This window comes from Hyaena hyaena, unplaced genomic scaffold (assembly GCF_003009895.1).
Source record: "Hyaena hyaena isolate Hyena2069 unplaced genomic scaffold, ASM300989v1 scaffold_173, whole genome shotgun sequence".
Lineage (NCBI taxonomy): Eukaryota > Metazoa > Chordata > Mammalia > Carnivora > Hyaenidae > Hyaena > Hyaena hyaena.
This window is the reverse complement of record NW_024080805.1, coordinates 1,206,387-1,228,284: the sequence shown is the minus strand read 5'-3', so window position 1 is coordinate 1,228,284 and position 21,898 is coordinate 1,206,387. Positions and strand designations below refer to the sequence as shown.

At 35.0% G+C, this 21,898-nt stretch overlaps 1 protein-coding gene across 7 annotated transcripts in view; it reads right to left on the bottom strand.

Annotated features, from left to right (window-relative positions):
- Positions 1–21,898, bottom strand: part of USP34 (ubiquitin specific peptidase 34) — a 252,168-nt gene that overhangs the window by 144,123 nt on the left and 86,147 nt on the right. For all 7 annotated transcript variants that reach the window (XM_039240318.1, XM_039240319.1, XM_039240314.1 and 4 more), the window contains 2 exons: positions 15,136–15,217; positions 14,956–15,048 (listed from right to left, as the gene is read on the bottom strand). In XM_039240318.1, the coding sequence (XP_039096249.1) occupies positions 14,956–15,048; positions 15,136–15,217 (175 nt within the window). The remainder of the gene's footprint in view (positions 1–14,955; positions 15,049–15,135; positions 15,218–21,898) is intronic.

The following is a 21,898-nucleotide window of genomic DNA, read 5'->3' as shown; positions in this document are numbered from 1 at the left end:
GGCCCAAAAGTAAAAATCTGAGGTATCCAACTTATCTTATATACATAAAAATTCTACAAGAAAACATACACTTGTTTCCTATTCTAAAACACTGACTTTTATACTGCTCAGGCATAAATCATGAACTTTCTTCTGCTCTCTCCCCTATCAGGATATATATGCACAACAAAATTCTGAACCAGAAGACAAAACAGAAGTGGTAACTTTGGAGTGATTCCTCCACATTGGGGTGACTTTTTATCAACTACACTAATTATATCATTTGATATGAAGGATAAGTAATCAATTAAAAGTTTACTGCTTTTATAGATAATTATAATTAGATTATACTTTTCCTAATTAAAATGTAACAAAACATAGTAAACAATAAATTTCTGACTTGTTGCCACTCTGATCACTCAGAAAATGGTATTTCCATAATAGACTCAAATTTCATAATCAAATACTTTACTGGTTATTTTCAAATGACAAAAACCTTTGGAAGATAATTATGTAATCCTGTAATCCTATAAAATATAAGGTTCTTTTAGCAGTGCCTGGGTGGCTCAGTCTGTTAAGCATCTGACTTTGGCTCAGGTTACAATCTCATTGTCTATGTGTTCAAACCCCATGTCAGGCTCTGTGCTGACAGCGCAGAGCCCGCTTGGGATTCTGTATCCTTATCTCTCTGCCCCTCCCCTGCTCATGTTTGGTCACTCTTTCTCTTGCAAAAATAAACAAACATTAAAAAATTTTTTTAATATAAAGATCTTTTAGAGGTGTACATCATGACAGCAAATTCAGAAAGATAAAAAATATTAAAATTACACGGCTTAAAAAGATGACAGTGTGAAATCAGTTCATACTCTTCTTCATTAGTTATCACAAAGAAAAAAAGAGGAAAGGGAGTCAGGGAAGGTGGTAAAGCAGAAAGTGCCAGTAATCCCTGTCTGCATCTAGACAGCAATAATGTTGACAGAAACTCTGAAACACTAGGGTCAGTTTGAATCTTCGCACTCACATACTTCCAAGGGGAAGGCCTAGCTAATAAACTATGGTTAATAATGGCTAATTTCAGCCTGCAGTGTGATAGCAGGTACCAATTCTCAACTCCATGCCCCTATGTCAAACAGCTGTGAGGACAGTAATATGTAATTCTGCTTTAGCCTGCTGGAGCCTGGATGGACAAAAATAATACTGTCCATGACTTTCTTATGCCATACACAAAACTAAATTCAAAATGGATGAAAGACCTAAATGTGGGACATAAATCATTAAAATCCTAGAGAACACAGGCAGTAATCTAGTCTCACCTGAGCCATTGCAACTTCTTTCTAAATATATCTCCTGAAGCAAGGGAAACAAAAGCAAAAATAAACTACTAGGACTTCATCAAAATAAAAAGCTTCTGCTCAGTCAAGGAAACAATTAGCAAAACTAAAAGGCAACGTACAGATGGGAGAAGATATGTGCAAATCACCTACCTCATAAAGGGTTAGTATCCAAAATATATAAAGAACTAGGGGCACCTGGGTGGCTCAGTCAGTTAAGCATCCCACTCTTGATTTCACCTTAGGTCATAAAACTGAAATTATTGATTTAAGGAATAAAAAGGAAAAAATATAAAGAAATGTAAATAGATTCTAAGAGACCCATGAGAATCACAACCTTCCAACATACTCACAATGGGAATCTCAGAAGAGAAAGAACTAAAATATATTTGAAGAAACAATGGCTGAAAACTTCCAAATTTGATAAAAGACATGAATCTACAAATCCTAGGAGTTCAATGCATCCAAGTAGGGTAAACTCAGAGACCCAGAGCAAGACTTATTATAATCAAACTGTCAACAGCCAAAGACAGTAAAATAATCCTGAAAAAAGAGATAAGCAATGTACTACACATATAAGGGATACTCAATAGGAGTATCAGCAAGTGCCTAATCAGAATAGACACCAGAGGAAGTGGCATGATATACTCAAAAGCTAAAAGAAAAAACTTTCACTGGAGAATTCTATAATTGGCAAAACATTTCTTATGAGAAAGAAATTAATACATTGCCAGATAAACAAGAACTAAAGGAGTTCACTAACTGAAACTGCCCTGCCTGTAAACCTAAACAAAGTCCTTTACAATGAAATGAAAACAAACTGAAGAATGAAGAAATAAAGACCTCTGAAAAATACACAGGAAATTAAAAGTTAGTATTACTGTTTTCATTTGTAACTCCACCTTTTATTTGCTATATGATTTAAAATAGAAATGCAAAAAGAATTATTAATGTAATTCTTTGTAACTTTGTAACTAATGTAAAAAAATAGACACAAGATGTATTAAGTTGAAATCTTTCATATCAATAATAAAAATAAGGGAAAAGGAGCTACATACAAGTATAATTTTTATGTACTATTTGACAAATTCAAATTAGACTATAAGAATCTTAAGATGTCGGGGCGCCCGGGTGGCTCAGTTGGTTAAGCGTCCGACTTCGGCTCAGGTCATGATCTTGCCATTCTCCAGTTCGAGTCCTACACTGGGCTCTGTTCTGACAACTCAGGGCCTGAAGCCTGCTTCAGATGCTGTGTTTCCCTCTCTCTCTCAAAATTAAATAATAAATGAAATTTTAAAAAATCTCAAGATGTTTAATGTAATTTCCCAATTAAACATAATTTCTATAGAATATACAAAAAAAGAAAATGAGAAGTAGTCAACACTACAAAAAACATTAACTAGTAATAATACCAACAAAAGTCCATAACAGAAATGACAGACAAAACCACTGTTAGGACATGGGGGGGGAGGGGGAGAGACGAAAAATGGCAGAAGTAAATCACTCTTTGAGGAATTACTTTAATATAAATGGTGTAAACTCTGCAAAGATAGAGATTATTAGAGTGCTAAACAGAACATGATACAACTTTATGTGGTCTACGAGAGACACACTTTATATCTAAAGACACAAAAAGGCAGAAAGACAAAGGATGTAAAAGGATATTCTGTGCAAATATTAAGCAAGACAGAGCTAGGCTGACTATACTAAAATCAAATAAGACAGCCTTTAAATTTTTTAAAGGTCACTAGAAAAAAGGAAATTACCATATAACCCAACAATCTCACTTCTGGGTATACATCCAAAATAATTAAAAGCAGGATTTAGAAGAGGTATGTGTACACCTATACTCATTGTACATTGTACATTGTTCATTCACAACAGTCAAAAGATAAAAGCAAAGTAAATGTCCAACAAATAATTGTGGCATATACATAAAATGGAATATAATTCAAACTTACAAGGAAGAAATCGTGTCACATGCTATGATATGGGTGACCATGAGAACATTATACTGAGTGAAATAAGCCAGTCACAAAAGGACCAATACTATTAGATTCCACTAATGTGAAATATACAGGGTAGTCAAAACGATAGAAAGAGTGGAATGGTGGCTACCAGGAGCTGTGAGTAAGGAGAATAGGGGATTTGTTGTTCAATGATTTACTGGGTGTGTTTTTTTTTTTTTTTTAATTAAACTGTATGACCAACAAGGGCCTCAAAACTAATGACCCCAAGATCAAGAGTCACATATCTGCCAGCCTGGCACCCCTATGTTGTTCAATGAAAAGAGACTTTCAGTTTTGGAAGATGAAAATATTTTAGAGATCTGTTACACAACATGAATGTATTCACTATTAGAACTTAAAAAATGGTCCAGAGGATGATAAATTTATGCAGTTTTCTTTTTCCTACAATTTGTCTTTTTTAAAAATTTTTTTTTAATGTTTTATTTATTTCTGAGAGAGAGAGAGAGAGAGTGTGTGTGTGTGTGTGTGTGTGTGTGAGAGAGAGAGAGAGAGAGAGCGAGCGAGCAGGGGAGGATCACAGAGGGAGACAGAGACTCTGAAACAGGCTCCAGGCTCTGACTAGCTGTCAGCACAGAGCCCAACGCGGGGCTCGAACCCACTAACCGTGAGATCATGACCTGAGCCGAAGGTGGACCTTAACAGACTGAGCCACCCAGGCGCCCCAACTTAAGTCTTTTTTAGAACAGATTAATAAAGAATGATGTAATTTATTAATAAAAGGTTCCAGTTACAGCAATATAGTATAACAACTATAAATGTACCTTATAACTCAATGCTAAAAGAACAGAAATAAAACATACAAAATACAGATTAGAAAAAAACCCAGAAAATTAATAAAACCAATAGTTGGTTCTTCTAAAAGATTTTCAAACATTTGGTTAGATCAAAAAAAAAAAAAGAGAGAGATAACTAAAATCAGAAATTCAAATGAGATATTACTATCAAACTTTAAAAATTTAAGAGAATAGTATGAACAATAGTACACTAAAAAATTAGATAACCTAGAAGATGGGTAGGAATTCCTTGCAAACTACCTAAATTAACTCAAGAAGAAATAGAAAAGGTCCACAGACATACAATAAGACATTGAATCAGCAATCAAAAACCTCCCAATGAAGAAAAGTACTAAAATGCATGGCTTAAATACAGAATTCTACCAAACACTTAAGAAATTAACATCAATACTTCTCAAACTCTCCAAAAATGACTGAAAAGAAGGAAATACTTATTTTTTAACTTTTTAAAAATACTTATTTACTTTTGAGAGCGAGCGAACGAGCAAGCGAGCGTGCACAAGTGGGGGAGGGACAGAGAGAGAGGGAGACACAGAATATCGAGTAGGCTCCAGGCTCTGAGCTGTTAGCACAGAGCCCAGTGCAGGGCTTAAACTCATGGACCTCAAAACTATGACCTGAGCCGAATTGGATGCTTAACCAACTGAGCCATCCAGGTGGCTCAAGAAGGAAATCCTTCTTAAATAATTCTATGAGGCTTCACAAGTCCTCATAAGACTTAATAAAAAAGTTACTAAGCAGTATCTCACAAATGACAGAAGGTCCTCCAGAAACTATTAGGAAATCAAATCCAGGAGCATACCAAAAGGATTACTCACTATGCCCAAGTGAGATTTATCTGAGCAATTCAAGTGTGGTTCAAAAAGAGAATCAATTACTGTAATACATCATATGAACCAACAGAAAAAAGCCACACAGTCATCTTAATTGACGAAGAAAGAATGACAAAATCTAACACCCTTAAATGATAAAAACTCTCAGAAACTAAGAATAGAGGATGAATTCATCATGATAAAGGATAATGAAAACCCCACAGCTAATTGCATACTCAATGATAAAGGACTCATTTTGGCCTAGAATAAGGAACAAGATACAGATGCACATATTTACCACTGCGTTTCAACCCTATACTGAGCTTCTAGCTAGTTACTGGACTCCACTCCATAAAACTGAATACATCCAAATTGGAAAGGAAAATGTAAAACTATTCAAAAATGACACAATCCTATTCCAAAAAACCTATATATAATAAGGAGTAGAGCTGAAAATCAAATCAACAAAGTAACAGAGTACAGATCAACAAGCAAAACTGAGCTGTGTTTCCATATACTAGCAATCAATTATCTGAGAAGGAATTTAATATAGTAATTCCATTTACAATAGCATACAAAGAATAAACTACAATCGATTCCTGAACAACAAAGAAGATACAGGGTGCTCATTCCCTGTGTGGTCAAAACGCTGGGTAAACCCGGACTCCCAAAAACATAACTATCAATAACCTACTGCTGACCATAAGCCTAACCAATAACATAAACCAAAATATCAAAATATCAATAACATAAACAGTAAATTAACACATATTTGGTATACTATATATAATATATACTGTATTCTTAAAGAAAATGTTAAGAAAATCATAAAAGAAAATACACGTACAGTACTGTACTTATCAAAAAAAACCTATGTGTATGTGGACACAGGCAGTTCAAACCTGTGGTGTTCAAGGATCACCTGCACTTAAGAATGAATCTAATAAAAGAAATGAAAGACTTGTATACTGAAAACTACAAAACATTGCTGAAATAATAGTTCAAATGAATGGAAAGACATCCCATGTTCATGGATAGGAAGACTTAAAACATTAAGATGTTAATACTACCCAAAGTGATCTACAGACTCAATACAATCCCTTCAAAATTCCAAGAGCCTTTTAGGGTCAGAAATGGAAAAATCAATCCTCCAATTCATAGGGAACTGCAAGGGGTTGCAAAAGTCAAAACAATCTTCAAAGAGAAAACTGTGAAACCTAAAAGGAAATAAGAGCAATCAGAACAGTGTGGTATTAAGTACAGATATACAGACCAATGGAATAGAACAGAACACCTAGATACAAACTTTCACATAAATCATCAACTGATTTTCAACAGGGTCAAGATGATTCAATGTAGAAAGGATAGTCTTTTCAACAAAAGGTGCTGAGAAAACTGGATATTCACAAAATGAAGAATGAAGGTATATATTTACCTTACACACCATATATAAAAATCAACAAGATTGATCAAAGACCTAAACTCAGGAGATAAATATACAAAACTACACTAAGAAAAACTGGGGAGTATCTTCACAATACTAGATTCGCCAATGGTTTCATCACTAGTACACCAAAAACACAGGAAACAACAAAAGTAGATAAACTGAAATCCATCAAAACACTTTTTGTACATCGAAGGATACTTTATTTAAAAAAATTTTTTAGTGTTTTTATTATTTATTTTAGAGAGAGAGAGCACACACACGAAGAGAGAGCAGGGGAAAGAGGAAGACACATAATCCAAAGCAGACTCCAGGCTCTGTGTCAGCACAGAGCCCAAGGTGGGGCTCAAATTCATGAACTACAAGATAATGACCTGAGCCAAAGTCGGATGCTTACTCAACCGAGCCACCCAGGTACCTCGATTTTTTTTTTTTTTTTTTTTTTAGTAAACTCTGTGCCCAACGTAGGGCCTGATTTCATGACCAATGAGATCATGCTCTAATGACTGAGCCGGCAGGTGCCCCCAAATCTAAGGATACTTTAAAGAAGGCAAAAGAAAACTCAAGGGTTAGAGGCAATACATGTAAGTTATGTATCTGGTAAGGGATTAATATCCAGAATGTAAAAAATACTGTTTTTTTCTTTTAAACGTTTATTTTTGATGGGGGGGGAGCAGACAGAGAGGGGAAGAGAGGATCTGAAGGAGGCTCTGTGCTGACAGAAGAGAGCCCAATGCAGGGTGTGAACTCACAAACTATCAGGTCAGACCATGACCTCAGCTAAAGTCAGATGCTTAACCAACTGTGCCACCAGATGCCTCAAAAATACTCTTAAACTTGAAAATCTCCCAAACCACCCAATTCAAAATGGGCAAAGGTCTTGAAAAGCCATTTTTCCAAAAAAGATATACAAAAGGTCAATAAGCACATGAAAGGATGCTCAAAGTCATTAGTCATTAGAAAATGCAAATAAGTGCAAATTAAAACCACAGTGAGATATTACTTCACACCTCCCAGGATAACTAAAAAAATTTTAGGACAAATAGCAAGTGTCGGCAAGGATGGGGAGAAATGGGACTCTCCCTGTACTGAGGGTGGAATGTGAAACACTGAAGTTGCTGTGGAAAAGTTTGGCAATAACTCAAAAAATTAGATAATTACCATATGACCCAGCAGTTCTTCCCCATGTATATATACAGAAAAACTGAATGCAGAGATTCAAACACATGCTTGTATACCCATGTTCATGGAAACATTATTCACAATAGCCAAAAACTAGAAGCAACTCCAATGTTCATGAATGCAGAAATGAAAACATTAAATGTGGTATACACAAACAATGGAATATTTAGTCGTAAAAAGAAAATTTTTACATATGCTATATATAACATGGATAACACTCGAAAACACTGTTTAATAATATAAGCCACAGAAATACTGTGATTCTACTTAAATGAAGTATCTATAATAGACATACACAGACAGAATGTAGAATACAGGAAACCAAAGGCTGGGGGGAGGGAAAACCTGACAGTTATTGTTTAATGAGTACAGTGTTTTCATTGGGAATAGTGTCAAAGTTGTGAATATAGATAGTGATGATGGTTACATATTAAATATTTAACGTCACTGAACTCTACAGTTACAAGTGATAAGTTTTATGTTTATATATATAAATACATATTTGTGCCAGAATAAAAAAGTTAATAAAAAAAAGAGAAAAAGTAAATTTATGTGTTAACAGGCATCATCCCAAAACTCAAACCAAGTCAAAAAGAAACAAAACCAGAACACCTGGTTGGCTCAAGCAGTTAAGCAGCAGACTCATGATCTCACAGGTTGTGAGATGGAGCCTGAGTTGGGCTCAGTTGACAGTATGGAACCTGCTTGGGATTTTCTTTTTCTCTTTCTGCCTCTTCCACGCTCAGGAACACTCTTGCTATCAAAATAAACAAACAAACCATCATGGATTACTTAGCACCTGAAAAACTACTTAAGAGAAAAATTCTGCCGACAAGAAATGGTGGGATAAAGGCACCTGGTTAGCTCAGTTGGATTAGGATCTCGAATCTGTGCCCTCACATTGGGTGTAGAAATTACAAAAAAAAAAAAAAAAAAAAAGAAAAGAAAAGAAAGAAAAGAAACTTTAAAAAATAAAGGTATATACCTGTCTTCATAAAATATTACCAAAAAAAGCAAAATAATAAAAAGAAGATCCGTTCATTGAGGAAACAATGAATATATTCACCTCTATTACAAAGTTCTGAGGCAAATTTTAGTATCTTACATTCAGTTACACACAAGCGCAAAAAAAACAGACATCTCAAGTGTGTAGTAACCCAGAATAGAAGATCCACAGATTCCTCTTTAGGGAAAACAAAAGCTATTCAGTGAAGACTGTAAAAATAAATATTCATTAATTGTGGAATGAGAAAAAGAGAAATGAGAAAAAAAGAAATCTGTGGTGAGTCATAGCCTAAATACAAGCTTAGCAATAAACAACTGTAGAAATTATGGTTATAGTGCAGAATTTAAAGCAAAGTATTTGATAAACTATAACACAGTAAAAACTGGAGAGCAAAAAATGAGAAAAAAAAAATGATGAGAATTCCCTCATCTCTACAGAAGAGAATCAATCATTTCTTTTCATTTTAGAATGAAAAGAAACAAACCCACAAAGAAAATGAGACTAATAATAGATAGTAAATTTCAACAAACTTCTGAATGACTAAAATGAAGAGAAGACATTTTAAAATGTACAGACTGAGAAAGGTGTAGTGCAGAATAATGTGTGAGTGAGATGCAAAGGAGTTAAGTTAAACTTCCCAATGTAAATAGGAAAGATACTGGACTCAGAGGGACAGCAAGAAGTATGGAGATAAAAACACAGGATTTCAATGAATATTCTTAAAGAATAATTTTGTTAGCCATCAACGAGTCAGAAAAATACTAACAGCCAACTTATTCTACTCATGCATCAGGGCTCTTCCCTGAGTAAAAATTATATAAAGCCATAGCTTTTAAACACAGATACTGGTATCCCTTTTCACTCTCTCTTTTAGAAATTCCACAGCAGAGGAGTGCCTGGGTGGCTCAGTCAGTTAAATGTCCAACTTTAGCTCATGTCAGGATTTCACGGTTTGTGGGTGTGAGCCCTGAATCAGGCTATGTGCTGACAGCTCAGAGCCTGGAGCCTGCTTCAAATTCAGTGTCTCCCTCTCTCTCTCTACCCCTTGCCCTTTTGTACTGTCTCTCTCTTAAAAATAAACATTTAAATAAATAAATAAATAAATGTAACCCCCCTTTTCTTTTTTTTAGAAATTCCACAAGCAGAAAGCCTAGTGACTCAAATGAGTAAAGTACAAGTTGTTTTACCATTGCTACCCTAGAAAATGTAGCAAAACAGGAGTCCCATTTGAGACAGCTCTAATGAAAAAATACTTCACAACATCCAAGACTATCTAGACCAATTACTTAGTCATCTTTCTTAAATATGGATGGATAAAAAAGTCATATGTGAAGACATCCAACAACATAAAAAAAGAACAAACCTCATGTTAAGAACTTCTAAAAAGGCAGGCAGGAATAGAATTCAAATCATGAAATATAACAGAAGGATATTTCAGTGCCCACATTATTACTCAAGTATAGTCATAAGTTCACATGCTAGTAGTATGTAAACAATGTCTCATAAAGCAGTAATCTAAATGTGTATACATGTACACAGGCAGAAACTAATAACCACTAGAATATAGATCAGATCAGTCATTACAACAGGGCTCCTGGGTAGCTCAGTTGATTAAGCGATCAACTCTTGAGTTCAGCTCAGATCAGGATCTTGCAGTTCATGAGTTTGAGCCCTGCATCAGACTCCATGTTGACAGTGCAGAACCTGTTTGGGATATCTCCCCCTCTTTTTCTGCTCCTCCCCTACTCACATGTGTATATGTGCACTCTCTCTGTCTCAAAATAAACTTTTAAAAAATTTAAAAAATAAATAAAATTGGTCATCACTAATCCTTTTGAGAATCTAATGAAAACTATGTGTAATGCATATCTCAATCAGATGATATATAAGTCCTTTTAAATTCTAGAGAGGGGCGCCTGGGTGGCTCAGTCGGTTAAGCGTCCGACTTCAGCTCAGGTCATGATTTCACGGTTCATGGGTTCGAGTCCCGCTTCGGGCTCTGTGCTGACAGCTAGCTCAGAGCCTGGAGGCTGTTTTGGATTCTGTGACTTCCTCTCTCTCTGACCGTCCCCTGCTCATGCTGTCTCTCTCTAAAATAAATAAAACATTAAAAAAAATTTTTTAAATAAATTCTAGAGAATCTGACTTTTGTCACTGACACAAAAGTCTATCCACAAGTATCAGCTCCATTTTAAGATAAAATTATTACATCAATAAGTTACATACATTTATGCAAACATTCTTCAAATGTGGAAAGCATTTAACAATAAATTCCAATGGAGTACAAAGATTCTCATTGGGATTTTTGATGTCCTATGTCTAAAACATTTTATACTGGAAGGGTGTGTAGAGGGAAATATAAGAGAGGTTAACTAAGCCAAACCAAAAACAGTAACTTTAAATGGTAAAGAGAGTTGGGACACCTGGGTGGCTCAGTCAGTTAAGCATCCAACATCCGCTCAGGTCATGATCTCCTGGTTCATGAGTTCAAGCCTAACGTCAGGCTCTGTGCTGACAGCTGAGAGCCTGGAGCCTGCTTCGGATTCTGTGTCTCCTTCTCTCTCTCTCCGACCCTCCCCCGTTCACACTCTGTCTCTCTCTCAAAAATAAATACACCTTAAAAAAATATCTTGGGGCGGGGGGGCACCTGGGTGGCTCAGTTGGTTGGGCATCCGACTTCGGCCCATGTCATGATCTCAGGACTTGTGAGTTCGAGCCCTACATCAAGCTCTGTGCTGACAGCTAGCTCAGAGCCTGGAGCCTGTTTCGGATTCTGTGTCTCCCTCTCTCTCTGACCCTCCCCTGCTCATGCTCTCTCTCAGAAATAAAAAAAAAATAAAAAATAAACCATTAAATGGTAGTCATTTATACATCAAAATATTTGCTTTACCTTTATATACTAGTCTCTGTATTTACTGAAAAACTAATATACACATAGAAAAGTTTCAAAGCTTATGTAAGCATAGACAAGAAGAAGGAAGTTCCCCATTCACCCCAGGCAACCTCCCTAAAAACAAACTTATTAAAATTTCTTGTGTACTTTTACAAAAAGTTCCAGGCATTCACAAGTAAAAAGTATATATACATCCTGTTTTTATAACTGTTTAAACACACACTATGTACTTGAAATTTTCTCTCAATAAAAGATTACCTGCACAATATTTAGTAAAACTATTTCTTACATACTGTTCCACATGAGCAGAGTACAACGACTTCAGTCCTTCTCATGGCCACACAGCATTCTATTATATGAATTTCCCACAACTTATCTAAGTAGTCCTACAATGACAAACATTCCTTATGTGCTAGCACAGTCAATGTTGCAAACATCTTCATGTACTTGTATTTACAGAATAAATTACCAGAAAGAGAACTCTGTATTGCTTTCCAGCAGTTCTACCACACTCTAGTCAATACAGTGCATTATTAAACATAAAGGCAATTTCCCAACACATGAAAACGCTATTACATTTTTTGAACTTGTATTTAATTACAAAGATAAGCATTTTTCAAATATTTGCAAACACTTTTTTATTTCAGTCTATTTGTCACCTGTGTCTATTTTCTCCTTGGATTCCAGTATGAGTTATGATATATACAATGAAAAGAGCAGCAGCCAATTTAATAACTATGGGTGAAGAGTGAGTGTGTGAAGTGTGTGTGTTAGTGTGTCTGTTTGTCTGAGGTGGGCAAAGCGATGTCAAAAATTTACTCTAAAGTGGATCAAAAAAACTTAGGTATGATGGAATGAAACCAACCAATCCTAGTCATTTTAAAATTCATTACATTTAGTGCACAAATTTTAAAATCTTAAAATCATTCTAAATTTGTGGTAGATTCAAAACCAAAGCAGTAACAAACACAGAAATACCCAATTAAAATAACCCTTAAGATACACTTATTTATTTTAATCCTTTATAAATATTTTAAGTTTTTCAAACTGTATCACAGATTATGTCACAATTTTTAATTCTTTCCTTCCTAGGTTACTTCAAATTCTTGCTAGAGAATAATGCCAAAACATTTAACAGACAACATTATCAATTATCAATTTGATAAATTTCAGTTTCAATAAAGAATAATGCTCTCCTATTACTATTTATTCTGCATTAATGTATCATTGTTCTCATATTTTCCTATTCTTGCTGTGAATAAAATAAAAATTTTGTGCCTAATAGAGTAACAGTTTCAGAAATTATCAAAGAAAAACTCCCTTTATTCTGAAATGGAAATGCTTCATTAATTTACTGAAATGATATTAATATATAAATATACATGATTAAACATGGAAAGTAAAAAAAATACTGAAAAATTACCACCCATCTAAGAATTAAGTAAGGTCTCGGGGCACACAATTATCAAATTTGATTATCTTTATATAAAAAGTTTTGGAATATATGCAGTAATAATCATCAAATCTAATGGAAGGAAGAGAAATGGACAAAAGTCAGTGTAATGGGAGAGATGGCTATTATGATAGCAATAACAAATACAACTTACATTCCTTAGAATAAGCTTCACACAAAATAAAATTCATATACAAGTACCTTTAAAATTATTTTGAATAATATCATTCAAATAACACTGATTTTGAAACAGAACGATAGTGCAGGTTTTGAGTAGGAAAACCATTGATTCTCTTCAAATTAGTTATTACAATTAATTTGGCAATATTTTTTAAAAAGAATCCTAAAATTTACGTGGCAAAATATATCAAAAAGAACCAGCCCTGCCAGACATGAATATTACAAAAAAAAAAAAAAAATTAGTATAAACCTAAGATCAGCAAATGTTTTCTTGAAGGACCAGAGAGTAAATAGTAGAATCAAGTGATAAGGTCACTGATACTACACTTTACCACTACGATACAGAAGCACCCACAGACAACAATACAGAAGAATCGACAAGGTTATGGTGCAAAAAAGCTTTATTTACAAAATGAAGTGGGTGGCCCAAAAGCTTTAAATGTATTAATCTGTGGTATATTGACCATGACTAGATATACTGATGGTTAGTCTACAGACTCCAGAAATCAAAGCAGTCAAAATAAAACTGGTATCTCAGTTCAGTAAGGAAAAAAAGAATTACTGAACTTTCTTATAACCTTGGAGTGAAAAAGGCATTTCAAACCATATGACAAAATCCATAAGCAATAAAAAAAAAATTAAACCACAAGTTTGAAAACCACAAATTTGAAACTGAACAGCAAAAACCACCTTAACCAAAGCAAAAAATAACATCAAAGTAGAATACAGTCATAACTCTTAACACAGACACAAGTCCAATGTTACTAATATATAAGAGTCTCCTACAAAAAAGAACAAGAAAATCACTACTACATGGCAAAGAATATCAACGTACATTCCCAGTAAAGGAAACAAAAGTGGCTCTTAAACACAAGACTTGCAATGTGCTTCATATAAACTAAAATGCAAATATAAAACAGCAATGATACCACTTTTCACCCATCAGTTTAGCAAATATCAAGTATAAGGACACAATGTATTTAGAAAAATGAAGGAAAAGAGGCCTTATCATACCATCACGTACCACAAGTAAGCCACAGAGATGCTTTAACCTAAAAATTCTACTTAAAAGATTTAGCTACAAAATAATTTTACACAAGAATGAAATAAGTATGTTAGAACTTAACAGATTTTAGCACTCTTTATATATAACAGAAAAGAATGGAAAAAATAATACCTATGAACAGGAACTGGTTAAATAAATTATCATACATGCATATATTTAAACACCATGTCCTCTTTAAAAAAACTCTCTTATATATTGATATGCAATTCTCTTCAGGATTAAAGTAAGTGAAGAAAGCCAAGTCCATTTAATATGCAACATGTGTAATAAAGACAACACAAAAGAAAAAAGCTTACAATTAGCTATTTACACAGAAAATCTATCATGTACCTGAGAAGATAAGAACTACATGCCTAGGAAGTAGGCTCAAGAGGAGGGGAAGACACAACATACATTTTACTATTTATTTTTTGGATTTTGAACAATGCTGATATATGCCTATTCAAAAAACTAAATAAAAAAGAAATCAGTATAATAAACTACCAATACAACATACAGGAGGCTTTACTGTATCAACAAAAATAATAGGCAAATTAATAAACCAAGGTCTCTTAATAAACCAAGATGATTTCATGAAGAACCTCCCAATGACTCTCATTTCCATCAATTCTCCCTATAATATAGTAAGACATAGACTCTGAAGCCAAACTCCATAGATTCCATGCCCAGCTTTCTCTGTGTCTCTGTTTCTTTAGCTATAAAACGGGAATAAGAGAACTTACCTCTTAGGGCAAAAAAACAGAATAATAAAGAAATACTTAATAAATGTGATCTGTTAATATTACCTGTGCTGCAGCCCAAATGCAATCAATATGCTGAGTACTCAGTCTCCCTTCTGCTGCCAAGAAGTTCAAAATCACTTGGCACTGTTTGATAATCTGGGAGGAAAAAAAACTTATTATAGTCAATTTTCTAACGTATTCTTCTCTTAGTAGAGCAGAGAAGTCATGTAATTGTCCACAAACCTCAATATGTAAATTTGGTCCAAATATATGCTCTACCACATTGTTGCTTATAAGCCAGTCTGCAAGTTCTTTTGCAATGGACCTAAAGTCAAACAATAAAAATAGTACATTAAAAAATTATTAACATCATTCTTTCTCAAGCCTAAAAAGCAAATTCAGTTGAACACCTAATGTTTTGGTTTTGTGTTTTGTTTTTTTTTTTTGGTAACTCCACACCCATGACCCTAAGATCAAGAGTCACATGTTCCACTGTACTGTCTGAGCTAGCCAGGCACCCCATAAACCTAAATTTTTTCACCTACAAATTATAAAAAAGTGTTATATACAATTAACTGATTAGAGTGCCACAATAAATAACTAAAAGAAATGGTAATATTGCCTGAATTTATAAACAAGCAAAATAAACCTGAAAAGATAATAGCTCACACCAGTTACACAAGTGGAAATACCAAGCATAACAATAAGCAATATATTTTCTTCCTCAAAGACTTAACTTCCACTTTTTAATTTCCATAGTAGGCACCCAAGCATTCACAGGTTACCCAATATGCCCTTTACAGTAAGGTAACATCAGGAAAATAGGTTACCAAAAAGGTAAAAGAAAAAAAAGTGACCTAAGAGCCAAATTGAATGTCTCCTGCCTGATATTAATAAAGATCACTGTTCCTTAAATATATCAATTGCTCATTCAGAATAAATTACATTTACCAAAATCTCATTCTTAATTGCAAACCATAAACATTTTACAACAGTTCTAGATTACTCTTCATTTTTTCCACTATTTATTTATTGAGAGAGCGCGAGAGAGAAAAAGAGAGAGAGCGAGAGAGCAAGCGAGAGCGCATGCAAGCAAGCGCACATGAGTAGGGGAGAGAGAATCTCAAGCAAGCTCCATACTCAGCACAGAGCCTGAAGTGGGGTTAAATCTCAGGACTGCGAGATCATGACCTGAGCTGAAATCAAGAGCTGGACGCTAAATCAACTGAGCCATCCAGGTACCCCACAGTTTTTAGGAAGAGCCATCAAGTCTCCTTCAGAATAGAAGTTAAACTATTAACTATTAGTTCTACTAATAAGGTAGTATGAGAGTTTGTCAATTAATTATCTTTTATACCTTTGGGATATACATGACATATAATATACTGAAGACATTTAAAGTATACAGTTTAATGAATTTAAGCTTACATATGTATATCTATGAATTCATCACCACCATCAAGATGACAAATGCATACATTAACCCAAAAACTTTCTTTATGCCCCTGTGTCATCCATCCTTTCTCCAGCCCCCACAACCACACTCCCCATAATCTGCTTTATTATAGTTTTCATTTCTAGGATTTTACGTGTAAAAAAAGATGTATCATGTAATTTTTTTTAAATCTGGCCTCCTTCACTCAGCATAAAATTTCTCTATTTTGTTTCATTTACCAATATCCCATTGGTTTATTCTAGTTCAGCAATTATGAATAAAGCTAATATAAACATCTATGTGCGGGTTTTGAGTAGACGTAAGTTTTCAACTCGTCTGAGTCACTATCAGGGAACACAACTGCTAGATCAATGGTTAAGAGTATGTTGAGTTTTATAAGAAATTGCCAAACTGCCTGCCAAAGTAGAATGCACTCCCACTGATGAGAGTTCTTATTGCTCCAAAACCTTGTCAGCATTTGGTGTTATCAGTATTCTAAATTTTGACTATTGGAAGAGATGTGCAGTAGAATCTCACTGATAGTTTAATTTGCATTTCCCTCATGAAAGACGATATAGGGCATCTATTCATGTGCATATTTGTCATCTGTGTATCTTCTGATTTAGGCTAAATGGCTGATAAAATCTTTGGTTTATTTGTTAATCAGTGTGCCCGTGTACTTACTGTTAAATTTCAAGATTCTCTGAATATTCTGGATAACAGTTCTTTATCAGACATTTCTTTTGCAAGTTTTTTCCAGTTTGTTTATGTCTTCTCATTCTCTCTACATTATCTTTTGCAGAGCACAAGTTTTTAATTTTAATAAACTCCACATTATTAATTCTTTCTTTCATGGATCATAGTGTTATAACCAAAAGTTCACTGCCATACTCAAGGTCATCTAGGTTTTCTCCTATCTTCTAGGAGTTTTCTAATTTTGTATTTTATGTTTATGTGTGTGACACATTTTACGTTAATTTTTGAGTAGTGTATGAGGTCCATGTCTAGATTCTTTCTTTTGCACATGGTTGTCCAATTGTTTCAGTGCCATTTGGTGGGAAGACTATCTTTGCTCCATGGTAATGCCTTTGCTCCTCTGTCAATGGACTATATGGTCTATTTCTAGGCTCTCTAATTCTGTTCCATTCATCTATTTGTCACAAGTATCACATTGTCTTGATGACTACAATGGTGCAGTACATCTTGAAGATGGGTAACATCAGTCCTCCAACTTTGTTCGTTTCAATACTGTCTTAGCAATTAGGGGTCATTTGTCTCTCTATATAAACTTTAGAGTCATTTTGTTGATATCCACAAAATAACATGCTGGGATTTTGACTGAGATTTCACTGAATCTATAGATCAAGTTGGGAAGAACTGTAATCTTTACAATTTTACATGTTCTATTCATAAACATGGACAATCTCTCCATTTATTTAATTCTTTGGTATCTTTCATCAGAGTTTTATAATTTTCCTCACATAAATCTAATAAAATACAAACAGGATCTATACCTAAGTATTTCATGCTAATGTAAATGGAATTACATTTTAAATTTCAAATTTCGTGTGTTCAGTGCTAATATATAGAAAAGCAACTGGGTTTTCTTTAACTTCGTATCCTGCATCTTTGCTGTACTTTGCTAAGTTCCATGAGTCAATCAATTCTTTCAGATTTTCTACATAGAAGATCATGTCATCACCAATCAAAGACCGATTTCTTCCTTCCCAATCTATATACATTTTATTCCCTTTCCTTGCCTTACTACACTAGGGAGGACTCTGAGTAGAATGCTGAAAGACAGTGGTGAGAGAACAGACTTTCCTTTTTCCTGGTTTTAGTGAAAGGCTTTGAGTTTCTCACTATTAGTACAATGTTACCTGTAACTTTTTTGTAAATGTTCTTTACCAAGCTGAGGAAGTTTTCTATTCCTAATTTACTGAAAGTTTTATCTTAAGTGTTCGATTTTGTCAAATGCTTTTTCTTTATATATTCATATGACCATGTGATTTTTCTTCTTCAGCCTCTTGATGTGATAGATTACATGAAATGAACCAGACTTGCATACCTGGGATAAAAATCACTTGGTTACAGCATGTAATTCTTTCTGTACATTGATGGATTTGATTTAATATTTTATGAAGATTTCTACATTTATGTTCATGAGAAATACTGGTCTGTAGTTTTTACATGTCTTTGGTTTTGGTATGGGGGGGAGGTTCTTTTTCTTTTCTTAGAGACACAGCACATGCACACACACGTATAAGCAGAGAAGGGACTGAAGGAGAGGGAGACCAAGAATCTCAAGCAGGCTCCACATCCAGCACACAGCCCAACGAGCTCAAACTCACAACCATGAGATCATGACCTGAGCTGAAAACAAGATTCAGATGCTTAACCAACTGAACCACCCAGTCATCCCTAGGGTAATTTCTTCCTTAAATTTTTTATTTAAAAAAAATTTTTTTAGGGGGTGCCTGGGTGGCTCAGTTGGTTGAGTATCCGACTTCGGCTCATGTCATGATCTCACAGTTGATGGGTTCGAGCCCCACATCGGGCTCTGTGCTGAAAGCCAGTGCAGAGCCTGGAGACTGTTTCCAATTCTGTGTCTCCCTCTCTCTCTGACCCTCCCCTGCTCATACTGTCTCTCTCTCACTCTCAGAAATAAATAAAACGCTAAAAAAAAATTTTTTTTATTTAAAAAAAAGTTTTTTTTTAATGTTTTATTTATTTTTGCGACAGAGAAAGAGAGCACAAGTTGGAGAAAGGGAGACACAGAATCCGAAACAGCCTCCAGGCTCTGAGCTGTCAGCACAGAGCCTAACATGGGCTTGAACTCACGGACCATGAGATCATGACCTGAGCTAAAGTCAGATGCTTAAAGGACTGAGCATCAGTCCTCAAATTTCTTCATTAAATATTTAGAAGAATTCACCAGTGACAACATCTGGGCCTGGTACTTTCTTTTGTAAAATCAGTAATTCTTCATTCAATTTCTTTGGTAACAGGCTTCTTCAAATTACCTATTTCTTCAAAACTATTGAAGAACTGAATTAAATGGCTATTACAGAACATTTAATGAAAAAAGTAGTAGGGTGCCTGGGTGGCTCGCTTGCTTAAGTGTCTGACTTCAGCTCAAGTCACAACTTCACAATTTGCAAGTTCAAGCCACACATTAGGTTTGCTGCTGTCAGTGCAGAGCCCCCTTCAGATCTTCTGTCCTCCTCCCCTCTCTGCCCCTCCCACACTCATGCTCTCTCAAAATTAAAAAAAAAAAAAATCAAAACAACATTTAAGAAGATAAACAAGAAAGTAGGTATGCCTGGGTGGCTCAGACGGTTAAATGTCTGACTCTTGGTTTAAGCTCAGGTTACCATCTCACAGTTTATGAGATCGAGTGCCACGTTGGGCTTTGCACCATTAGTGCAGAATCTTGGGATTCTCTCTCTGCCCCTCCCCCAATCATACTTTCTCAAATAAGCATAAGTTTAAAAATTATTTAAAAGAATAAAAAAGTAGTGACAGGTATATTTTTAGTGGAAGAAAATAGGTTTCAAAATAGGACTTGCCATTAGAGCTCCCAAAGTGTTCCAGTCACATGAATTACACACAGAAAAATTGAGAAGGTGAAATAATTTCTTTTCCTGTTTATCCACAGAATTACATTTAAAAAGCCAAGGAGACTGAGGCACTTTTCTAATTATTCAGAATTGTAATTTTAAGTGAGCCAAGTATAAAACTGAACAACATTATCAGTAACAATTCTTCAGGGCTCTGGAAACCTACACATAACTGGACTCACAGAAGGAACAGAAGGAGTCAAAAAAAAAAAAAAAAACAACAACAAGAAATTATGGCCAAAATATCCTACTTGGATGAAAAATGTTCATTTACACATCAAAAAACAACTAAGATACATGCAAGGAGATCCACAGCTAGATTCACCATAATCAAACTGGTGAAAGCCAAAGATGAGAAGCAAAATCTTGAAATCAGCAAAAGAAAATGAAATATATGTATATAAGGGAACCACAGTAAGATTGACAGGTAACTTCTTACCAGAAACAGAGGAATAGACCTATACTGGAACAATGTTTCCATATTTTATTAAAATTCCATTATTACTAATTGGAAGGAGACAGTAGTAAGTAACTAATAAGCATACTAAAACCCCAATGCAGCCACTAAAAAGTAATTTTTGAAGTATTAAAAAAAAAAATCAATGAATTTAAAATGGTATACTAGAATAAAGGCAATAAAGGAGAAATAGAAAATCAAAACAGAAGGCATATAGAAAACCAACAGCAAAATGGCAGATGTAAATCCAACTACACAATGACATTACAGTAAATGGATTAAATACTTTGGATTTAATACTTTGATTTGGATACTCCAATCAAAAGGCAGAGATTAGAGCACCTGGGTGTCTCAGTCTGTAGAATATGCAACTCTTGATCTCAGGGTGGTTGAGTTCAAGCCCCACAATAAGGATAGAGCCTACTTTAAAAAAAGGCAAGGGTGGGGAGGCAGAGATTATGAGATTAGATTGGGGGGTGGGGGGGAGGGCAGTTAAATCCAACTGTATGCTGAGATACATACTTTAGATCCAAAAACACTAACAGGAGTACCTGAGTGGCTCAATCAGCTGAAAGTCCAACTCTGCCTTTTGGCCCCAGTCATGATCCCACGGTCATGTGATGGAGCCCCATGTAAGGCTCTGTGCTAAGCATGGAACCTACTTAGGATTCTCTTTCTCTCCTCCTCTGTCCCTCTCCCTCTCTTGCTCTCACGCGCTCTCTCTCTCTCTCTCTCTCTCAAAAAAACCCAAAAAACCAAAAAAACAAATTGAAAGTTAAGAGCATGGACAACAATGCAGTGGCTATTTTAACATCAGACAAAATAAACATTAAGCCAAAAACATGTGGGAATTGTTTTTTAATTTTATTTTTTTATAAAATATTTTTTTAAAAATGAAATAAATTTTATTTATTTTTGAGATAATGAGCGAGTACAGCAACAGGAAAGGGGCAGAGAGAGAGAGAGAGGGAGAATCTGAAGTAGGGCTCAAACCCATGAATGACAGACCATGACCTGAGTCAAAGTTGGGACACTTAACCAAGCCACCCCAGAGCCCCCAAGCCAAAAAAATGTTATAAAGAGGCAAAGAGGGACATTTTATAATGATAAAAGAATGAAATTATTAGGAACATAACAATTATAAACAAATATGGAACTAAAAAGTAAACAAAACAAACTACAGCTCCCAAAATACATGAAATAAAAAGCAGCATAGGGGCGCCTGGGTGGCTTAGTCGGTTAAGCGTCCGACTTTCGCTTAGGTCATGATCTCGCGGTTCGTGGGTTCAAGCCCCTCATCGGGCTCTGTGCTGACTGCCAGCTCAGAGCCTGGAGACTATTTCAGAGTCTGTATCTCCCTCTCTCTCTGACCCTCCCTTGCTCACACTGTCTCTCTCTCTCTCTCCTAGAAATAAATAAAAATTAAAAAAAAAAAAAAAGCAGCATAAAGGGAGAAGAAAACAAACAATACAGCCAATTCTTGTTACTCTCCAC